Source organism: Ursus maritimus, unplaced genomic scaffold, assembly GCF_017311325.1.
Source record: "Ursus maritimus isolate PB19 unplaced genomic scaffold, ASM1731132v1 scaffold_23, whole genome shotgun sequence".
Taxonomy (NCBI): domain Eukaryota; kingdom Metazoa; phylum Chordata; class Mammalia; order Carnivora; family Ursidae; genus Ursus; species Ursus maritimus.
Genome location: NW_024424786.1, coordinates 6,908,444 through 6,930,131, shown reverse-complemented (window position 1 = coordinate 6,930,131; position 21,688 = coordinate 6,908,444). Strand labels below are relative to the sequence as shown.

Here is a 21,688-nt window from a genome sequence, read left to right as displayed (position 1 = left end):
TGAGCGTTTACTGGGTGTTCGTAGTGGGGGAGTGGCCAGAAGACAGGGTTGGAGAGAGCTTAGTAGCTTCCATGGGGGGTCCACCTTTCACAAGGTGATTTGGGATGGATTTTTAAAATAACTTTTCAGTAGGATTTAAGGATGTCTGAAATGGTTCGCTAGCACTCCTTTTGTAGATTTTAAAGGGGCCTTCACACGAATTGTGAGCCCCTACCCTATTCTGTGGATAGTAAGCTGAGTACTAAGGTGAAGTGGTTTGCTTCCTGTTACAGAAATAGTTATTGGCAAATCAAAGCTAGAACCCTGTTTTGAACTTTCCAAGCTGCTGTTCTTTCCAGCATACTACTAATATGAATATAGAGAGGACATTGTGGGTGTGGTTATCATGGCCATGCGGCTTTGCAGCGCCATTGTTTTCGACTTTTTTTTATCAGTAAACATGCTTTTTTTTTTCCTTTTTGGGGATTAGAGAAAAATTTTGGAGAATTGGAAGCAAGGAAAGAGACGGAGAATACGGAGCTTGTTTCTTCCCCGGAAGATGTCCCACGGGCCAGCAACCCCTAATATATTGTGCCCGCCCTGGCTCCAGGATGTGGGAAGTGAACTTCGATGGGGAAGTTATAAGTACACATCAGTTTAAGAAACTCCTCTCGTCGCCACCCCTCCCTGTGATTACTGCAAGGTAAGGATTCGTATGGCTGGTAGGGGCTGTTTGAGGAATTTACATGCAGGAGTTGGGTTGAAATCTCTGATACTCGAGATGAGTTAAAGATTTTATTATGCCTTCTAAGGGTGAAGTAGCATTTTTATTAAAGATTTAGAGAAACCAAAAAGTCCTTACCCACTTATCTTTGGTATGATTAAAGTAGATTGAATAAAGGCAGATGAGTTAGATGCGGCAAGACTTTTCCTGTGTAGAGAACAGCATTCTTTTATGTTGTGATTCAATCGTTAACAGACTGCTTACTTCCTAGATCCGATCCTCAGTATGATCATACAGTTGGATCCTCGCAGTCTTTGTCTTTCCCCAGACTCTTGCGTGTTAGGTAAGTTTCTCTTTTTGATCATTCGGAAAAAAAACACTCTTTCTCTTTGCTTCTTGTTCACAGGCAGTTAGCTTTTTTTTCTTTTTAAGATTTTATTTATTTATTTGAGAGATTGAGAGAAAGTGAGTGAGAAAGAGCACAAGCTAGGGAGAGAGGCAGAGGGAGAAGCAGACTCCTCATTGAGCAGGGAATCTGATGTGGGGCTCAGTCCCAGGACCCCAGGATCATGACCTGAGCCAAAGGCAGACACGTAACCGACTGAGCCACCCAGGTGCCCCAGCAGTTAGCTTTTTAAAAGGTTTTTGTACTAAATTGTTTTTGGAAAATTAGGAAGTGCCTATGTTACATGAAGTGTTCTAAGAAAAATAAAAAGAGCATAGAAATATACTGCTTTTTTTGGTTTCAAATTAACCTCAACCAGTTGGACAGTCTATAATTGTCAGGAAACTTCTGATAATTAGAGCTAAGAACTGTCGGTACTCTTTCTTTCATAATTTCCCTTACCTGATGTGGGTTACAATGAAAGCAAGTCTCAGACTGAAGTCAGCCACACATATGTATGTTTATTAGCAGGTAGGCACAAACCTAATTGTAGAAGTTTTTCTTGTAAGCTTGGTAAACTTTCAGCTCTGTATCCTTTAGGTGCTCTGACAAGTATCTTGCATGAAAGATCTGGTTGAGGCACATTCAGCCATATTCTAACATTTTTTTTTAAGGTTCTGTTTATCTGTTTGAGGTGGGGGGGGAGCACAGAGGGAGAGTGAGAGGGAGAAGCAGACTCCACGCTGAGCAGAGAGCTGGATATGGGGCTCGATCCCAGGGCCCCCGAGATCATGACCCGAGCTGAAAGCAGATCTTAACCGACTGAGCCACCCAAGCACCCCACATTCAGCCATATTCTAACATCGGGGTTCAGCTAGCCTTCCAGTTGGATTAGGTGCAAAAGTCCACTATTCGGTGGCAGCACAGAGTGCCACTAAAGGCTGGGTGTGACGATTTACACCTTGTTCTGCAAGTGTGGGACTGCCAGTGTATGGTTTCCAGCCAATCTGTGTATCTTAAACTCATTTTATCAGTGGATATTATTTCTAATATCCCTTAGGCTAATGCATAAGATCTCTAATGCGGATTCAGAGAATGTTATTTAGAGGTTGTTTTAGGATAGTCTGATTGGGTTCTTTCATCAAAGTCTAACTAACTGCTCTTAGAATGTGATTTAAAAAAAAAGAACAACTCTTGAAATGTTAAATAATTGCCCCTAATGTATGCATCTGTCACACTGTCTACACTGATGCATTTAAAATTAAATTGTAGACAATTTAACATATTCATAATTCACCCTGTAAATTACTGAGAAAAGGTGACTATTTGCTCGTAATTAGGTAAAGCATATTACAAACTCTTCCTTTATGGCACTTATTCTAATTCATAATTACATATTCATACCACATTTATGCCTGTCTTACTCTCTTAGACAGTGAGTTCTGTAAGAGCTTTGTGTTTGTTTGTTCATTATATTCTCCGCGCTTGGCATAGTGTCTGGCACATGATAGACACTTGCTGACTGTGGTGTGATTTGTGAGGAAGCCCTTTCCCCAAGAGTATGTTTTCCCATGGCAAGGCCCCAGTCCGCTTGGTTCTGGTAGAGTTAGTCCTTTGAGTTGAGTTATTTAAAGCTCCTGCTAAGTTTCTGCCGTAGCGTACAAAGCCCTTGATGAGGTGGCCCTGCCTACTCCACAGCTTAAGTAATAATTAGTGCCACTTGGAAGCCCGTGCTGACTCCCCCGGCAGGATTAGTGGTTCGACACCTACTCCCAGGCACTACTGTCACACCTTGTTCATTCCTCCGTCACCACCCCTATTGCGCTGTACCATGAATACCCATCCCAGCACCAGATTGTCAGCTCCTTTGCTGTGGGCTCGGTGTTAGGCACACAGAAGGCTCTCAGGTAATAGCTCAGTTAAAGAATTCAATGATTTATTTTTTTTTTAATACATGAGTAGGAGGGCTTTTTGTTTCTGTTTGTTTACACTTGTGTCCTATGGTAACCTTTACTGTTACACGCACAAATCCCAAAGGAAGCAAATTTATATACTTTGGGGTTTTTTTGGTAAACAGTATCACTTTCCCTTCCTTGACTTTTAAAGCAGTGCTCTTAGGTTGTGTCCTAGTCTGTTTATTATCAATGAAAGGACAAGGGGACGAGGGATATATAAATAAAAAGTATCAGCTCTTCTGTAAACCCCCCTCCTAAGATTTCCTAAGGAATCTTTCGAAGCTGAGTATCAAGTTTAGTTAAAATCATGATCTTGTATCTCTACTCTGGGATCCTCTGGCTTCTTATTTTTTTCTTCTTTGGCTCCTGAAGGTAGCCTTCCAGTTTTTCTTCCTTTGGATTAGCATTCTGACCATTTCTTCCATCTTTGTGTCAAAGATTATTTTCCCATAGGGACAGTGACCTAGTCTTATATTGGCAAAATGTTTAATATTTGTGTGAGGACCCAGTTCCTGTTAAACATCACTCCTAGTGTTTTGTAGCCACGTAGTACCATTTTTAGTACTCTTGGGGGTATAAATAAAAAAAAAAGGTCCCTGTTCTTTTTTTTTTTTTTTCTAATTTATTTATTTATTAGAGAGAGTGCACATATGTGCACACGTTGGGAGGAGGGGCAGAGGGAGAAGGAGAAAGAATCTCAAGCAGACTCCCTGTCAGGCTCCATCTCGTGACCCTGAGATCACAACCTGAGCGGAAATCAAGAGTCGGATGCTGAACCAACTGAGCCACCCAGGCTCCCCAATGTCCTGGTTCTTAAGATTATAATTTGTTGGAGAGATGTGGTGTTTCTACAAAAAGTTTAACGATAATAAAAAGAGTTCCAACAGTGCAGTACATGACTAAGTGCCGTATGAACAAGGTTGACAGGAAATAGGATGAGTGCAGGAGGAAGAGCAGTTGCCGTGGGCTTTCAGAAGATTCCAGAGGAGAGTAGCACTTCTGTGATCCTTGGGAGGTGGCTAGAGTGAAAGCATTATAAGCTGGGATGCCCTGACTGAGGGGAAGAAGCAGAGATGACCCATTGGTGTATGAGAAATAGTAGCAGCCTCGAGAGAGTATATGAGTAAATATAAGCAAAGGAGTATGGAAAGAGATGAGCAGAGATGGAGAGTACCAGAGGACTGAAAAAGGTGGCCCAGGAAAGTGCAGTGTCCCAGAGTCTGGGGAGGTGAGATTCAGGAAGGAAGGAACAATCCAGGGTTGGCCCCTGCTTGAACAGCAAGAAGAAAGGAAATAAGGAAGGGTTATTTGGTTTGGCACTTAAGAAATCTATGACTTTATGAAAACGCAGTTATGTGGAATAGCCAGGATTCTGGGTAATAGTGGGTGGATCAGTGAGGGTAAACAGGGAAGAAGTAGGTTCTGTGAGATATAGAGAAAAAAAGTCCAGGTTTTAGAGCCAGACTATCCTTGGGCATATGATTTCATCTCTCTGAGTTTCAGGGGTTTTTGTTTTTGTTTTTATAAAATAGGGAAAAGCACATCTATCTTGATGAGTTGCCACAAGGTTAGATAACATAGATAGAGCCTTTGATAAAGCTCCTGGCAGATAGTTGACCAGGAGTTTTCAGCCTCTTATTGCCTGCACACAAGTAAGGGCATCAAAGTATTACCATCCCTACATGTGGCTCCCCAGAGCAGTGATTTCTGGTGAGGTGTGTAGCCTGTTTTAAATGCGCCTTTTTCATGCCAGTGATGGGAAATTTAGGTGCTTTAACAAACATTAGGTAAAATACCAGCCTTTTCTTTTTTTTTAAAGGTTTTTAGTATATGTATCTAGATTTTTCCCAATTTGGCACCATATTATGCTATTTTTTAAGGATCTTGTTACAGACATAAAAGAGGTGTTAGGATTTGATTAACTGGATCACTGTTGTGTTTTCTTTGTACAGTCTCAATTTAATAGCTGATGTGAGGGTCTGAATTCAGGGAATTAGATCATAAACTTCTTTTTTTTTAAAGATTTTATTTATGTATTTGACAGAGAGAGAGACAGCCAGCAAGAGAGGGAACACAGGCAGGGGGAGTGGGAGAGGAAGAAGCAGGCTCCCAGTGGAGGAGCCTGATGCGGGGCTCGATCCCAGGACCCTGGGATCACGCCCTGAGCCTAAGGCAGACGCTTAACGACTGAGCCACCCAGGCGCCCCAGATCATAAACTTCTGTATCCAAGCAAACTAGAATTCTCTTAACTTCTTCCCTTTTCTTTTGTAGTGAACACTGTGTGCTGACTTGGACAGAAAGAGGAATTTATATCTTCATTCCTCAGAATGTTCAAGTTCTTTTGTGGAGTGAAGTCAAAGGTAATTATATTTTTCTTCCTTATGTAATTTTATTTTATTTTTAAAGATTTTATTTACTTATTTGAGAGAGAGAGAGAGCATGAGCAGGGTGAGGGGCAGGGTGAGTAGGCTTTTCACTGAGCAGGAAGCCCAGCGTGGGGCTCGGTCCTAGGACTACGGGATCGTGACCTGAGCCGAACATAAACGCTTAACCGACTGAGCCACCCCGGTGTCCCTTTCCTTATGTAATTTTTAATCTCAAGCTGTGAAAGATTCAGTTATCGTGGGAGAATTCTTTTGCCGTGTGAAAAGTAGAAAAATAGACTGAGGTGACATTTCTTTTAAAGATTAACGTCAGGGGTGTCACAGGCATACACTTGTGAATTTGTGTTTGGTTATTCAATTTTTCATGGATAATTTTATTTTTTATTTTTTATTTATTTGTCTTTTAAGTAGGCTCCATGCAATGGAGCCCAACACCAGGCTTGAACTCAGAACCCTGAGATCAAGACCCGGACTGAAGAGTCAGCTGCTTAAGCGACTGAGCACTCCCCCCAGCACTCCTTCATGGATAATTTTAAAGACAATTTTCACTTATTCTTAAATATTACTAACCACTGCTAAAGATTGAATGGGTTAATTTTTTCCTTCTATTTACCCTGAATCTTTATCCCCATTAGAAGTCTTGCTTTAGCTTCCGTTTGGTGTCTTAATAGTTGGAGGTTCAAGAAATCCTTGTTGGGGGGCACTTAGGTGGTTCAGTCAGTTAAGCGTCTGCCTTCTGCTCAGGTCCTGATCCCAGGGTCCTGGGATTGAGCCCTGCATCCGGCTCCCCGCTTAGCAGGGAGTCTGTTTCTCCCTCTCCCTCTCCCTGTGCTCCCCCTGCTTGTGCGCTCTCCCTGTCAAATAATTAAACAAAACCTTAAAAAAAAAAAGAAGTAGTAGTCCTTGTGGAAACATTATTTTACATGGCTGAGGCAGAGAAAATCAATCTCTGGTTTTTTTAGTTTAAACCAAAAATGGAAGGAATCTTGTATCATTAGCATTGCTACTCGGAGAGTGTATTTTATCTTTTTGGGTCATTTTGTACATTGTAGAAATATAAGAAAGAGGAACCATTACTTACTGATCTGATTAATACTGATTTCTTGTGGATTAAGTTGCTAAGGTTGTCTGATGAAAAGGAGTTTGTTTTTTAAAAATTGACATATACATTGTATGAGTTCAAGGTGTACAAAGTATTGATTTGATACAGTAATATAGTTAACCCTTGGACAACGTGGGATTTAGGGGCACAGACCGCTGTGCAGTTGAAAACTTGCATGTAACTTTTGTCTCCCCCAAAACTTAACTACTAACAGCCTGCTGTTGACCCGAAGCCTTGCTGGTAACAGCAGCAGTTGATTAACATCCTTTGTATGTTACATGTATTATTTGCTGTATTTTTACAATAAAGTAAGCTAGAGAAGAGAACATTATTAAGAAAATCATAAGAAAGAGAAAATACATTTACTATACTGTATTAATTGAAAAAAATTCTGATATCCATGGATCTGTGCAGTTCAAACCCATGTTTTTCAAGGGTCAGCTGTATATTGCAATATGATTACTGTCTTTCGTGATGAGAACTTTTAAGCTAGTCCCTTAGCAAGTCGGCAGTATATGATACAGAATTGTTAACTGTAATCACAGTGCTATGCATTAGATCTCTAGAACTTACTTGTCTTCTAATTGGAAGTTTGTACCCCTTGACCAATATCCCCCACCCTTCCAGTCCCTGGTTTCCACCATTCTACTCCGCTTGTTACTTGTTTGGCTTCTTAAGATTCCATTTATAAGTGAAATCAAAAGCTAGTTTTTTAAGTCCTTTCATGATGTTCTGCCAAGATAGGTATTTTCTCATGAACTGTCGATTTACATACTGTGTTAAAATCCATCCGTTGACATCAGATTGTAACTCTCAGAAATATTGTCATCTTGTCTCTAGTGTGGAGTGAGCTCTTAAAGCCCCAATTTCTTTTTACAGAAAGTAGCATTTTATTTTATTTTACTATTACTGTTTTTTTAATAATAATTTTTTATTATGTTATGTTAGTCGCCATACAGTATATCCTTAGTTTTTGATGTAATGTTCCATGATTCATTATTTGCGTATAACACCCAGTGCACCATGCAATACGTGCCCTCCTTAATACCCATCACCGGCCTATCATTTCTAATTCCAGTGTAGTTAACATACAGTGTAATATTAGTTTCAGATGTACAATATAGTGATACAACAATTCTATACATCACTCTGTGCTCACCATGACAAGTGCATTCCTCAATCCTCATCACCCATTTCCTTCATTCCCCCACCAACCTCCTCTCTGGTGACATCAGTTTGCTCTGTTTCTTGGTTTGTCTCTCTCTTTTTTCCTTTGCTTAGAGAGTAGCATTTTAAACATAGAATTTTAGATAAGAGAGATGTGTTTTTGTCTCTGTCTTTTATTTTTGATCTTTTTAGAAGCGTCTAAAATATGATTTCTTCATTGAATTGCAAGTATAATAGAGATGAAATTCAGGCAAACCAAACTCAATATAAAAACTGAGTTTACTAGAATAATTGCAGTCCTTACCAACATGGAAAAGGAGTATTTGGTTAACCTTCTGTCTGTTCACCCCTGTGGGCTTTGTAGATATTCAGGATGTGGCTGTCTGCAAGAACGAGCTCTTCTGTTTGCACCTAAATGGGAAAGTTTCACATCTTTCTCTGTTGTCTGTGGAACGCTGTGTGGAACGCCTGCTGAGGAGAGGCCTGTGGAACCTGGCTGCTCGCACTTGCTGTCTTTTCCAAAATTCTGTCATTGCCAGCAGAGTGAGTCGGAGTGCTTACATGTTCACCTGGGTCGTTAGAACCAGCCTAGCCTGCAGGAGTGTGCTGCAGAGTTGCTGGTCTTTATTAGCCCTGTCTGTATGAGCTACACATAAGGCAGCAATACATCCCTAAAGGAAGCATGACGGACAAATCCAGGGGTGGGTGGAGGGTAAAAAAAATTTTTTTTTAATTTAAAATAAATTTATATTTTCTCAGAAACGTACTCGAATTTCAGGCCCTATGTTAAGGGGGATGATTGTGGGTACAGTAACTCTTAATTCTTAATTTCTAAGATCATTCTCGTTAGGTCTTTCACTAGCTTATTAAACCTTTTTATTTTTTATTTTTTTTAAAGATTTTATTTATTTATTCGACAGAGATAGAGACAGCCAGCGAGAGAGGGAACACAAGCAGGGGGAACGGGAGAGGAAGAAGCAGGCTCCCAGCGGAGGAGCCTGATGTGGGGCTCGATCCCATAACGCCGGGATCACGCCCTGAGCCGAAGGCAGATGCTTAACCGCTGTGCCACCCAGGCGCCCCTTATTAAACCTTTTTAAAGCACCTTTGAGGTTTTATGTTCTCTGTTAGACCTCTTTCAGTATGTTGGCCACTGACTTTAGATTTAGTTATAAATAGTAAGCTATTCTATTTGGTTTCTACTTATCCTTTCATTAGGGAAGAAAATCTTTGACTGTGGATAAATTGGAGCATTTGAAGTCTCAGCTGGATGTCACAACCTGTAGTGATCTAATTTCTCAACTGGAAGAAGTGATCTTAAAATTTGAACCTTTGGATTCAGCTTGCAGCAGTAGAAGAAGCTCCATTTCGTCACATGTAGGTATTTTTACTTTTTAAAGGGTTTATCTGCACAGTAAGGTTTTTCTTCCTTAGGTCGTACTCACATATCTCTTAAGATCCCAAAGCTTATCTTACTTTCCGTATAGTAGATTTGGGGCAAGGCGGGGGGAGGTTGCAAAGAGGAGGCTTTCTTTCAGCTGTTGGGCAGACCTTATGAGACCTCCATTTAGGTGTGTCTTGGAGCCACATTCTGTTCCATCGTTGTTTATTGTATTCTGTTTCCAGACTTAACCTCATATAGCCTCCAGTACATTGCTCCTAATACGTGATTTCAGATGCCTTATGCTCATTGGAGTCATAGTGCAGCTCAGGATTGTCCTTGTAGCTCCCTTCTCACTGCCAGGATTCACGGAGGCAAGCTAGAGAGAGATGGTAGCGTGCTGTTGTCAGTCCGAGAGGGAGCCAGCTGCCAGGGACCTAAACCTTGCTCACCGGCTTGTTCTCTTAAACTGTAATTGTTGTTACTGACTGGCTACTTAACTCGTGTTGGTTTTTCTCTTAAAAAAAACCATTTTTGTGTTAAAAAGGGAAGCTTCACTTTGATTTTTGGGGGATTCTTTTTCTTTTTAGGAAAGTTTCAGCATCTTGGATTCTGGTATTTATCGTGTCATTAGCAGTAGAAGAGGCAGTCAGTCGGATGAAGATTCTTGTTCCCTTCATAGCCAAACCCTGTCAGAAGATGAGAGACTCAAGGAATTTGCCTCACATCAAGAAGAGGACCCGCCAGATCAGTGTTGGAGCTCACACGGAAATGAAGGTGATGATGATGTGCTTTGTTGGTCGCTGATAGGAAGCAGTTATTTTCTGTGACTTCTGTTTGCCAGGATTAACTTGTGCATTGAGTTTTCTACATGGTGTTAAGAATTTTTACTGTGTTGATAGACTTTCCATGTAGCTCTGCTTACCACTGGAAGAATGGGTTTATGTTTAGTTGTGTTTTTTCCCCTCCTGTTCAGGCTAACATTGATACAGTCCCTAATTTTGATCATGCATCAAAGTGCTGGAAAAGTTAAGAAAGGAAGTCATTAACCAAAGGAGTAGAACAATTTTATCTTGACTAACCAAATTATTTTCCATCAGGAATGAAAAATTACTACAGTTTTGGGGGCCATTGCCTTCACTTTTCGATGCTCGAGTATTCCTGTGACTGAACTGTTGAGAAGAGATTAATAGAGACTCTAAACCTTCCTTTTTGACTTATGGGGATGCAGGGTTAGTAGGAAAATGAAGGTACCTGCCTAAGTGTTTATATGTGGACCATCCCGTGCATCTTGTAAACCTGTGTTCTGCTCATTTGTATCTGGGTCAGTTGTGATTTTGGTACGGAACCCTTCATTTCCTTTGGTTTATTCATTTCAGAATTTTTTTAAAGACTAAAAAAACCTTGTGTGATTAAATTTTGTTTCTTTTCTCCCCAATTCCATTCATCAGACAGTGTTTCTCATGCTCCTGTGACATTTGAGACAGATAAGAATGAAACTTTTCTCCCCTTCGGCCTTCCGCTATCATTTCATTCTCCATCTCCTCTTGTGTCTCTTCAGGCTGTCAAGGACAGGTAAATGAGTCTTGTCACTGAATCCCGTTTCTGGTTTCACTTCAGCTGTCACGTTAGGTACTTTTGTGCCGAGAATGGAAAGACATTTAATTTATTTTTTAAAAGATTTTTATTTATTTGAGAGAACTCACACGAGTGAGAGCATGGGCCGGTGGGTGGGGGGTGCGGGTGGAGGGGCAGAGGGAGAAGAAGCAGACTCCCCACTGAGCAGGGAGCCTGATGACGATACAACACAGAGCTCGATCCCAGGACCCCAAGATCATGACCCAACCCGAAGGCAGACGCTTAAGACTGAGCCACCCCAGCGTCCCTGGAAAGACATTTTAAATGAGAAAAAATGAAAGTCTCTAGGTTATTTCTCATATAACCTGTTATCTGAGGTTATTAACTTCTCATTTCCATCTTGGGCACTTTAGCTTCCCTCTTTGAGTAATTGGATATTTGAGTTGTTAAAATGTGTCCTCCACCCCAGACAGAGCAAAAGTTTGAAAAGTCTGTTTTTTCCGGGGCGCCTGGGTGGCACAGCGGTTAAGCGTCTGCCTTCGGCTCAGGGCTTGATCCCGGCGATCTGGGATCGAGCCCCACATCAGGCTCTTCTGCTATGGGCCTGCTTCTTCCTCTCCCACTCCCCCTGCTTGTGTTCCCTCTCTCGCTGGCTGTCTCTATCTCTGTCAAATAAATAAAATCTTTAAAAAAAAAAAAGTCTGTTTTTTCCTCATCCCTGGTAGGAACAGTTTCCATATATATTATTCGTCATTTCTTGATCCTTTCTCAGTTTGAGCTCAACATTGGAGACTCTCTGGAAGATTTCCTAACTACTCCATGGGCCTAGAACTGGCATTTAAGTAGGAGAGAAGAGATTTTGTAAAGCTACTTAACTGCTTTTCTGAGTCTTACTGGATACCTTTATGTTTTTTGGTTTTTTTAAAATTTTAATTCCAGTATAATTAACATACAGTTATATTAGTTTCAGATATACAATATAGCGATTCAATACCGGATGCAGTTTTGCTTGTAAAAGAGTGACTAGTTAGCCACTGAGTTTATTGGAGAAATTCTGTTACTTCTCTGGCCACCATGGGGCGGTGATCACATGGCCTCCTTTGCCTAAGTTGACAGAAACATTGTAGACATAGCTGGAGTTAAAGACTTTTTCTTTAGCACTGAATCAAAGCAGTTTAGTAAATGAAGTGAATCTTTATTCTGTAAATTTTATGTGGACCTTATATGAAATACGTAGTTGAAGTTGCTGTGAGTATAGTCTTTCTTTTTTTTTTTTTTTTTTAAAGATTTTATTTATTTATTCGACAGAGATAGAGACAGCCAGCAAGAGAGGGAACACAAGCAGGGGGAGTGGGAGAGGAAGAAGCAGGCTCATAGCGGAGGAGCCTGATGTGGGGCTCAATCCCATAACGCCGGGATCACGCCCTGAGCTGAAGGCAGACACTTAATCGCTGTGTCACCCAGGCGCCCCTAGTCTTTCTTTTTATTAAGTCCGAATTGCCTTTCTAGAACTAACAGGGACATAGAGAACTCAGGTGCTAAATTTTTCATTCTTGGGAGTAATGAGGTTTTTTTTCATAGTAGTTTTTCGGTATTTGACTTCCAGTGTTTCTAGCTTTGTACGTAAAACTACTGAGAAGATTGGCACCCTTCATACAAGCCCTGATCTGAAAATAAGACCAGAACCCAAGGGTGATGAGCAGTTATGTGAAGAGGAGATGAGTCCAGTCACCTGCGCAAAGGAAGAAGACCCTGAGTAAGCTCTTGCATATAAATCTGGGTAAATGCTAGAGGGTGTAGCTGCCATTTTGAGGAAAGCCCTAGACTCTGTGCTATTGGAGAAGGCACACTTGTTCAGTGAAGATTGTAGCTCATGAAAAATGTGAATACCATAAAGTAGGTGTTGGAAAATGATATGTATCCGTGGCAAACCTTTTGAGAGAGTTCTAAGTTAGCACCTCTTTCGTCTTTGCCCTGCGTAACCTCCCTCCCCTCCAAATCTCTTCAAACTTCTGGGATGTTAGAGAAGAAGATTAGATTACGAGTAGGACGACCAACGATCGAGGCCTTGTCCTTGCTGTGCCTCTGACGAGCATGTGACGTTGGGTAAGTCAGTAAGGCTCTCTGGTCTGTAAGATGGCAGCATTGACATTGAGGTCTTGTCATGTACCTTCATATGATATGCTGGTGGCATAGGCCTTGCATGGTGAAGTTGTAGCAGAGCCCTTGGTCTGGCACAGTGTGAAGTGTCTGTCCAGCTGGGCTCTCCTTTAACTCACAGTTCAGGTCATCTGAGCATGACAAGCACGCAAGCTCAGCACTTACCCAGAGATTGAGAGCCTCACAGGCCCAGTGTATGTGGACAGTCAGATGAAATAGAATAGTCTGTGAATCCATGTATTTAAAGGAAAAACTGCAGGTATTGCTGTGGCATTGAAAGCAGCCCTCAATCTGACCTTAGCCCGCCTTTCCAGCCTTATTTCCAGCCATACCCTTCCAGGCGCTCTGAAGTCCAGTCCTGTCAGAGCGCTGGGTCGGTACGCTTCACTGCCTTTCCTCATGTTGTTTGTTTCACCTGCACTCCCCACCCCCTTCCCCTTTTTTCCTAACACACATGCTGCCTCCGGGGAAGGCATCCCTTGATTGCCTCATGAGAATAATTATTCCTTTTACCATGCTTTAATAGCACAACGCTTGTGTTGCTCCTTAGCATTCATTGTGTTCTCATTTGTGTTACAGTTAGTTGTTCACATACCTTTCTTTTTCACTTGAGCTTACTCATTTTGAAGCACTGGACCATTTTTATACTCCTCTGTTTGTGTCACATAATATTAAGTACAATACTTGCCATTTAGTAAGCACTTAGAAACACTTGTCTCAGGATGCTGTAATCCCCTCTAACTCTTCTCACACCTTTCTAGGGGCAAAAAAGAAGTAATTAGTCAATCTCCAGAAGAGGACAAGCTCCGAGAGCTCAAAGTAGCAACAGCAAAAGCAATGTGAGTATTTGTGAACGAGAGTTTCATAGTGAATGGGAATGACTTTGAGGTCATCAGTAGTGGTCCTGAGACAGTGTGGGGGCAGAGGTAGTCTCATTTGTAATTGAAATTCAACAGTTAGCCTTAAAGTTAACACTCTCTGTATGATCATCTTGCTGAGATAATTGTTGAGGGTTGAAAAGTAACATTTATTCCCAATAAATATGTTTTATCCAGTACGTTCGTTTAGCAAGAAATAGTTTGTTTTAAAAAAAATACATGGAGCATCAGTTTCATATTTGTCTGTCTTGTGTAGGACCAAACTACAGGACCCACTGGTTTTGTTTGAACCCACGTCTCTGAGGATGGTCTTACAGGAGTGGCTTTCACAGTTAGAGAAAACATTTGCTGTGAAGGACTTTTCAGGTATTTCAGATACTGGCAACTCAGCCACGACATCAAACCAGGATATGCTGTCGTTTGACGAGTCAGAAAAGGAAATGTTAGATGAAGATAATGAAAAAGAAACAAGAGACCCTTTAGGCAATGAAGAACTTGTTGCTCCAACAGCATGTGAATCTACAGGTGGTCTGAGGGAGCCCCTGGCTGACCTTTTCCAAGTATGTTCTCCGTGCACCATAGCTAACGGTCTTCAGAAGGACCTGGCTGAATTGACAACGTTGTGTTTGGAATTGAATGTATTGAATTCTGAGACCAAAAGCACAAGTGGACATGTGGACCATACCTTGCAGCAGTACTCTCCTGAAATTCTGGCTTGCCAGTTCATAAAGAAGTACTTTTTTCTCTTGGACTTGAAAAGAGCAAAGGAGAGTATCAAGCTTAGTTACGCAAACAGTCCTTGTGTTTGGGATACTTTTATTGAAGGATTGAAAGGTAATAATCAGATTGCCTTCTCAAATAGAAATTAGTGTAGAGCACAATAACATCTTAGCATTTTCTCATTTAAAGAGGAAGACTTAAATACAAAGTCACTTCTGTTCTGGTCAGCCTCCATTCTGTTTCCCACTCAATTTAATTTTTAATAGTTCTTCAAGCATTGATTGCATTTGCAATGGTATTATAAGAAATTCATTTTATTTCTCTCACAGTCATACTTAGAAAATGTATATAGCAATGTTGGAAAGTTGGGTAAACATTTTATAAATGCAGATAAATAAAAACAAGAAAATCCTTTATGTGACTTACTAATGCAGAGATAATCTATGCCGTTTATTGAGTGCTTATTGTTCATCAGATATTATGCTAAACACTTCATAGGCATCATCTCATTTCTTTGCTTATAAATCTCTTCAGAGTAGATGGTGTTATTCTATTTAATGGGTGAAGAAACTGAGGCACAGAAAGATTGTAATAGTTGAGTAGGCTGAACTGCTGTAGTAAATACCTCGTAATCAGTCAGATACAGTAGAAGTTTATTTTTTGCTCCTATCACTCCAGGACAGGTTCCAGGTCAGTGGGAAGCTCTCTTCCATGTGGTAATCCAAAGTTCCAAGTTTCTTCCATATTTTTGAACTCCATCTTCCTTGGGGCTTGTGATTGAGAATGGATTGCTATGTCCGGGGAAATGCACGTGGAAGGGGCAGAAATGCTATGCCCTCTTAGAGGCCTGACCTTGTAGTGCGTGACATCTCTCCTGTTCAGGTTCCATTGGTGAGAATTCTGTCACATGGTCTCCCTCCCTGTGAAGGAAACTGGGAAATGGAAGCTATTCAGGGGTCTAGAAGGAAGGAAACAGGGGAAGAGCTTGCGTGTCTGCCTCAGGGATTTTGGTGGACAGGCAGCAGTCGTCATTTCACGCTTGACTGAAAGTGTGTGTCTTCCTCCTGTGGAAACCAGCTCTCATACCTCAGACCATGCATGCTCTTCCCACTGTACAGCCCCATGTTTTTGAATAATTGATTTAGAAGCAAAAGTTAACAGTCACAGGTACAGATGTATTTTTATATTGTCTGACTTAAAGATCTTCTAGTTTTCTAGAAACGTGATCTGTAGTTATGCTCTGCTTCAGTTCACATTTAGTTAAAAGCCTAAGAAATGATTTCAGTTTCTTTCTCTGAGTTGAGGTAGACTTTTGTGTGAAATAAAAACATTTATTTCTCTTCCAGTAGGTTCAAATGTTTCACATTTTTACTTAGTGGAACTTTGCAATATCTTTCTCTTATGTGATCATACCCAACCCTGAAAAGAGTCTCATCAGCCCGAGTAGTTGTTAACTTATTACCAGAGCTGGCTAGAGCCAGCGGGTTGGGTATTTTGAAATGATGCAGCTGCTTGCTTGAATTTAGGGAGAGACGTTTGGCTTAGCCCCCACCCGATTATAAAGCTTGCCGTCACGTCTCTAGCTCTAAATGCCGTCCGCCTTCTCTGAATTTGTTCAAGTACTTACTGCCTGACGCAATCAAATAGGCAATAATGAAACTGGGAAAAAATGGTTTTAAAAAACTGTGTATCAGAAATTGAAGGTTGGGTTTTTAGAAATGATCTGAATAGGTTCCACCCTTTTGCTAATGAGGTAAGTAAGGAAGACAGTTTTTAGAGCTGTTCTTGGGGATTGGTCTTCAGAGCCAGTTGAAAACTACTTCAAAAAACTCATCTTAGGGGCTCCTGGCTGGCCTAGTCGGTGGAGCGTTCAACTCTTGATCTCTGGGTTGTGAGTCCGAGCCCCACGTTGGGTGGAGAGATTACTTGAAAATAAAATCTTAAAAAACTCACTGCAGATTCATATATGTGTGTGTGTATAATATATATATGTATTTTTAATTACAAGTAGTTTCAACTAGATGATCACTCACACTTGGCTATCACTGATATGTATTAAAAATAGGTGAAATTTTAAGTTAATTTATTTTGTTCAAAATGATGGAGTAGGGGCACTGGTTGTAGGATAAATGAGAAATTTGGCCTTGATGGTAGATATAGATGCATGTGTCACACACACACGCACACACATATATATATACACACACATATTTTATTGATTTAGTACGTAACACATATATGCTAATAATATATGTTATTCTTTTTTGAGGGTGATAGTGGCTTATATATTGGTTATATGTTCTTTACTCTTGTCTAAAAATTACAGTGTGCTTTGCCTCCCAATTTGATTTTAAGGTCTTTAAAAGTAGGTCTTGCATCTTGTTCTTTTTTGTCTGTCCTTCAGTGCTTAAACATTGTGCCATGCACCCAGTAGGTCCATGATTAATGATTGTTGAATGAATGTGTTCATGAACTGAATATTTATAGCTATGAGATGAAAGGAAAAGTGTGTGCTTTATCTTTCAGAAATGGCAAGTTCCAATCCTACATATATGGAGATGGAAGAAGGAGACCTACCAACAAAATTAAAGTTACTGAATGACTCAGTCACCTTTGACAATCCTTTGTTGATTGCTTATGCTGCCCGGTAAGTTGTCGTATATGTTGTTTATATGAATAAAGCATGTGTTTTTTTGTTTGTGTCTTAATCTCTAAAGTTTTACTCAGTTGCCTGGTGGGCAGTGTCCTGTTATTTTTGTTCCTAATAAGTGCTTAGACGGTGTAGCCAGGTTACATCATCTCACTGGAGTTGGAAACTAACTTGTTGTGTCTTTAAATGCAGATTGTGTGAGAAGTTTGGAGAATCTGCCCTTCGGTCCTTAATCAGGTTTTACCCATCTATTTTGCCTTCGGATGTCATGCAACTTTGTCACCGTCATCCTGCTCAGTTTTTGGCCTATTTAGACAGTCTGGTGAAATCGAGGCCTGAAGATCAACGGTGAGAAGGCGAGAACATTTGCAGACTCCCCTTTGCTTTGATAGGGCATTGTTTCCCTCGTGGAAGCCGTTGTAATGTTTTTACTGCCAACTGTCACAGAGCTGAGGCCCCTACTATGGAAGAGGATGATTGTAGTCATTATCCTTCTGTCACAGCCCACAGCATGCACCGGAAATGTGCGCATAGCACGCTTCTCCCCCCCCACCCCCCACCCCAGGATTCTGAGGTGATCAGTGTAAAAATCCCTGCTTCAGGGGACGCCTGGGTGGCTCAGTCGTTAAGCGCTGCCTTCGGCCCAGGGCATGATCCCAGGGTCCTGGGATCGAGCCCCGCATCTGGCTGCCTGTTCCGCTGGGAAGCCTGCTTCTTCCTCTCCCACTCCCCCTGCTTGTGTTCCCTCTCTCGCTGGCTGTCTCTCTCTGTCAAATAAATAAATAAAAAAATCTTAAAAAAAAAAAAAAAAAGCCCTGCTTCAGGTCCTCCACTAAGATAAGCTTCCTTATTGTTTCTGCCAGTGAGTGGGTTTATTGCGACCTCTTTATTGATAATATCCCTGCTTTTTGTGGGATTTCATCTTTTTGTAGATCTCAGTTCCAGCTCTTTGTTTCTGTTTTAGATCAAGGCCTCATTCCCTGTTTCCACATGGCCCTTGGTTGTTGAAACTGGCAACATCCCACCACTACCTTTTTTCCTCTGATCTATTTACATGTGCCATACTAGCTTTTATTTCCCTCCCTCCCTCCCTCTCTCTTTGGCCTTTTGGCATTTTCCTTATTATCTTGAGCTCAGCTGTTCATTTAAAAGGACTGTCAGATTTTCACCTGCATTTCTAGACATTTTGTAGCAGAGCATTTTCATCTACTGTTTTGATCCCCTGATAACATTTTCTTCACATTCCCACATATTATGTCTCCTTTCTCAGCATCAAGATTGGTGATTTTTGTCCCCAACTTTCTTTTAGGCCGTCCTTCCTTGAGTCCCTTCTACAACCAGAGTCTTTAAGATTGGATTGGCTGCTTTTGGCCGTGTCCCACGATGCCCCTCCAAACGCAAGCACAATGGACAGTGAAGGCAACCCCAGGTACAAAAGTTCTCTTTCTAAGCTCTCATGTTCTTCTGGAATGGGACGGCTTTATTCACATGGAGCGTTCTGGGCTTTCTTTGGGAACAGCTATGGAAGAGTCATGATAGTAATGCGACTGAGTGTACATCTTAGTAGTTCTGAATGTTTTTACAAGAATCTGATGATTCCTCTCAGAAGAATTCACATCCCTGCACAATTTTGCACATGATTTCAGGTTAAACTGACCCCCTGAAGCTCTTTCATGGATCCACATTAAGAGTAGTCAGTGAATCAACCTGTATCAGAGGGAGAAAATTACATGTTTTCTTTAGACATAGCTTCATTGGGGACTTAAAAAAAAAAGTATTTATAAAAAAATACACACTGATACATGTAATGTATTAGAAATGTTCATTGTGTTTTCCTTTAGGAGAAGCTTTTTAAAAGCCCCCCAAGTACCTATCTTAATATGCCTAGACAAAAGGTCTAGAAGGACATATAATGGTTATCTGAGAGTGATGAATTATAGGCTTCTTTCTTTTGCTTTTGATTACTTAAAATGTCTAATTTTAAAAAAATAAACAGGTAATTGATTTTACTGGAGATACAGAATTGGCATAAATTAAAATTACATATTTGAATATTATGATTAATATCCTCAAGCTAAGTTTACTAACAACTATACAGCCTTCTGTAGAACGTCCTACTGCTGGCTTGGTTAAATAGATAATTATTAAGTTTGGTTTAAAAAAAAAAGAATACTCAACTTTCCTAAACCCTTGCCAGAATTAACCATTTACAAAACAAAACAAAAAACTTTGTTAATTTGACAGGTGAAAAAGTAGCAGTTAATATATGACATTTCTTTTACTAATAGTGGGACTGATGAATCTTTATTAATTGTTGAATATTTGTTAATTGTTTTTTTCTACTTTGTAAAGTGTTTATTTTTGTCCTTTGTACATTTATCTTTTGGGTTCATAGTGTTTTAAAATTTTAGGAATTATTTATATAATAAAGATATTAACATGTTCCCACTTAAAAAACAAAAACCTCAATCAATCAGCGGACTATGCCCAAAACTTTAGAGACATCTAAGGAAGCAGGCACCAAATGTTTACAGAGCCACAGAGAAATTTTAAGTACCACAGTAGACTAGTGATAAAGAAGGCCTTTATCCTGTGAAAAGTATTTAGTGCCTTACACGTCATATAAATATAGTGAGCTGCTTACAGCTTTATGCATATAGCTGATCCTGTCCAGGGTTTATGGCAAGAAACTAAAGAGGAATTGTTGCCCCAATTTGGATGAGTGGAATACAGTGAGAGAAGAAGTATAACCAGATTTACATATAACTAGATGAATGTAGTTACCAAACAGGAAATAAAACCTGTCAGTGGCAGATAAACATATAACAAATAAACAGGTATTTGTATAAGAAAAATAGCTATTTTTAATTTTTTGAGAGTCAAGTAGAAATGTTTGAAAAATATAATAATGGAACAAATAAAATTAAACTCTATTTTTCTCTATTAGATGATGGATAAACATTTTGTAGAATGTATTTCCTCTTCAGTTTACTGAGAGCTTTTCATTTCACAGGCCTCATTCCCACTTGTCTTCGTGGGGTTACAGTCAGCTGATGCTTCACCTCATTAAACTACCTGCAGATTTTACAACCAAAGAGAAAATGACTGACATCTGTAGGTCTCATGGGTAAGTGAGAATTTTTTTAGAAGCTGAAGTTAAGATTTGAATCGTCTCAGTTAATAGCTCTGTAGCGAAGCACTTGAATTGGTATGCTTTATCATTTGGGAATTCTCTTTACTATGGAAAAGTACCTTTTGTTTTAAGTGATAGTAGAGTAAACATCTTTTTCCTTTTAAATTTTGTGCATATATTTTCTTTGTGTAGAAGAGACTGGCCCTTGCTAATTCCTCTCCCCCCCTGGTCCTTAGTGCTAGCCCCAGTTCTCGGGCACTCAGCTGGTATTTAAGCACCAGACTGTGTGATAAGAGTTACAGTTGATACAGGGTTCTCGAGAAGGGGGAGATCAGAATGTGCTCAGCAGAAGTGCTGGTGAAGGACTTAAGGAGGAGGCGAAACTTTGGAGGTTAAAGCCCTGAAGGCTGGACAGGATTCGTATTGATAAAGGAGCCCAAGGGGAGGACAGGGCAGGTGGAGCAGGGCATGAGAGACTGACATTCTTTTTGTCTGTACCACATATCAGGTTTTGTTTTTTTTTTAAAGATTTTATTTATTTATTTGACAGAGATAGAGACAGCCAGCGAGAGAGGGAAACACAAGCAGGGGGAGTGGGAGAGTCAGAAGCAGTCTCCCAGCGGAGGAGCGTGATAGGGGTCTCGATCCCATAACGCCGGGATCACGCCCTGAGCCGAAGGCAGACGCTTAACGACTGTGCCACCCAGGCGCCCCTCACATATCAGTTCTTTATTGCCTGGAAGTGTTATCTTATGGCTCCACCTGGATTATAATCTTTTGGAGATAGGGACCTCATAATGCCTTAATTCATACAGTGGTAGGTACTGGATACATATTTGTGCATTGACAATAAGGGATGAGACTAGCCAGGTGTGGTGGGTGATGAAATCATGTAGGACCTTGAAAGCTCATCAGAAGAATTTAGTTATCAGTAGAGACCTTTAGACTTTGGGGTACAAAAATGACATGATAAAAGTGGAGCTTTCTGGAGATCATTTCTGGTGTCATACATGAGAAGGGTTGGAGACAGGAGGGGCAGCTAGGAAGCTGTTGGCAGTAATTCAGGTATGACTGAATTGGTGATTAGTAGGGCAGCAGAAGGCGCACATTCTGAAGGAAATGGGACATTCTGAAGGAAAATGCAGTGGGACTTACAGACAAACGGGTATAGCAAGTGAAGGAGGTGGGGAAGAGTCAAGGAAAACTTCCATAGTTTGCATATTTGGGGAAGAAATCTGAAAGTTTATAAAGTATATAAGGTTGCAATTTCATAATTGGTGCTTGGCCTCAAATGTCAGAATTTATCTCTAGCTTTTTTTCTTTTTTTTTCTTAAACACTCCAGATCGGGGCGTCTAATAGAACACTCTGTGATAATGGAAATATTCTACTGCATTGTCCAATATGGTAGCCACTAGCCACTTTGGCTGTTGTAAACTTGAAAGATGGATTAGTCAGCGGAAGAACTGACTTCATTTAATTTAAAGTAGCCA

General features: G+C 40.5%; 1 protein-coding gene across 7 annotated transcripts in view; it reads left to right on the top strand.

Annotated features, from left to right (window-relative positions):
* The window catches only part of HPS5 (HPS5 biogenesis of lysosomal organelles complex 2 subunit 2), a 45,987-nt gene that overhangs the window by 19,098 nt on the left and 5,201 nt on the right, over positions 1 to 21,688 (top strand). For all 7 annotated transcript variants that reach the window (XM_040638879.1, XM_040638882.1, XM_040638877.1 and 4 more), the window contains exons 7-20: positions 470 to 682; positions 975 to 1,046; positions 5,316 to 5,404; positions 8,062 to 8,240; positions 8,916 to 9,074; positions 9,669 to 9,855; positions 10,530 to 10,653; positions 12,263 to 12,412; positions 13,578 to 13,655; positions 13,951 to 14,528; positions 16,941 to 17,061; positions 17,257 to 17,412; positions 18,374 to 18,493; positions 20,078 to 20,191. In XM_040638879.1, the coding sequence (XP_040494813.1) occupies positions 470 to 682; positions 975 to 1,046; positions 5,316 to 5,404; positions 8,062 to 8,240; positions 8,916 to 9,074; positions 9,669 to 9,855; positions 10,530 to 10,653; positions 12,263 to 12,412; positions 13,578 to 13,655; positions 13,951 to 14,528; positions 16,941 to 17,061; positions 17,257 to 17,412; positions 18,374 to 18,493; positions 20,078 to 20,191 (2,340 nt within the window). The remainder of the gene's footprint in view (positions 1 to 469; positions 683 to 974; positions 1,047 to 5,315; positions 5,405 to 8,061; positions 8,241 to 8,915; positions 9,075 to 9,668; positions 9,856 to 10,529; positions 10,654 to 12,262; positions 12,413 to 13,577; positions 13,656 to 13,950; positions 14,529 to 16,940; positions 17,062 to 17,256; positions 17,413 to 18,373; positions 18,494 to 20,077; positions 20,192 to 21,688) is intronic.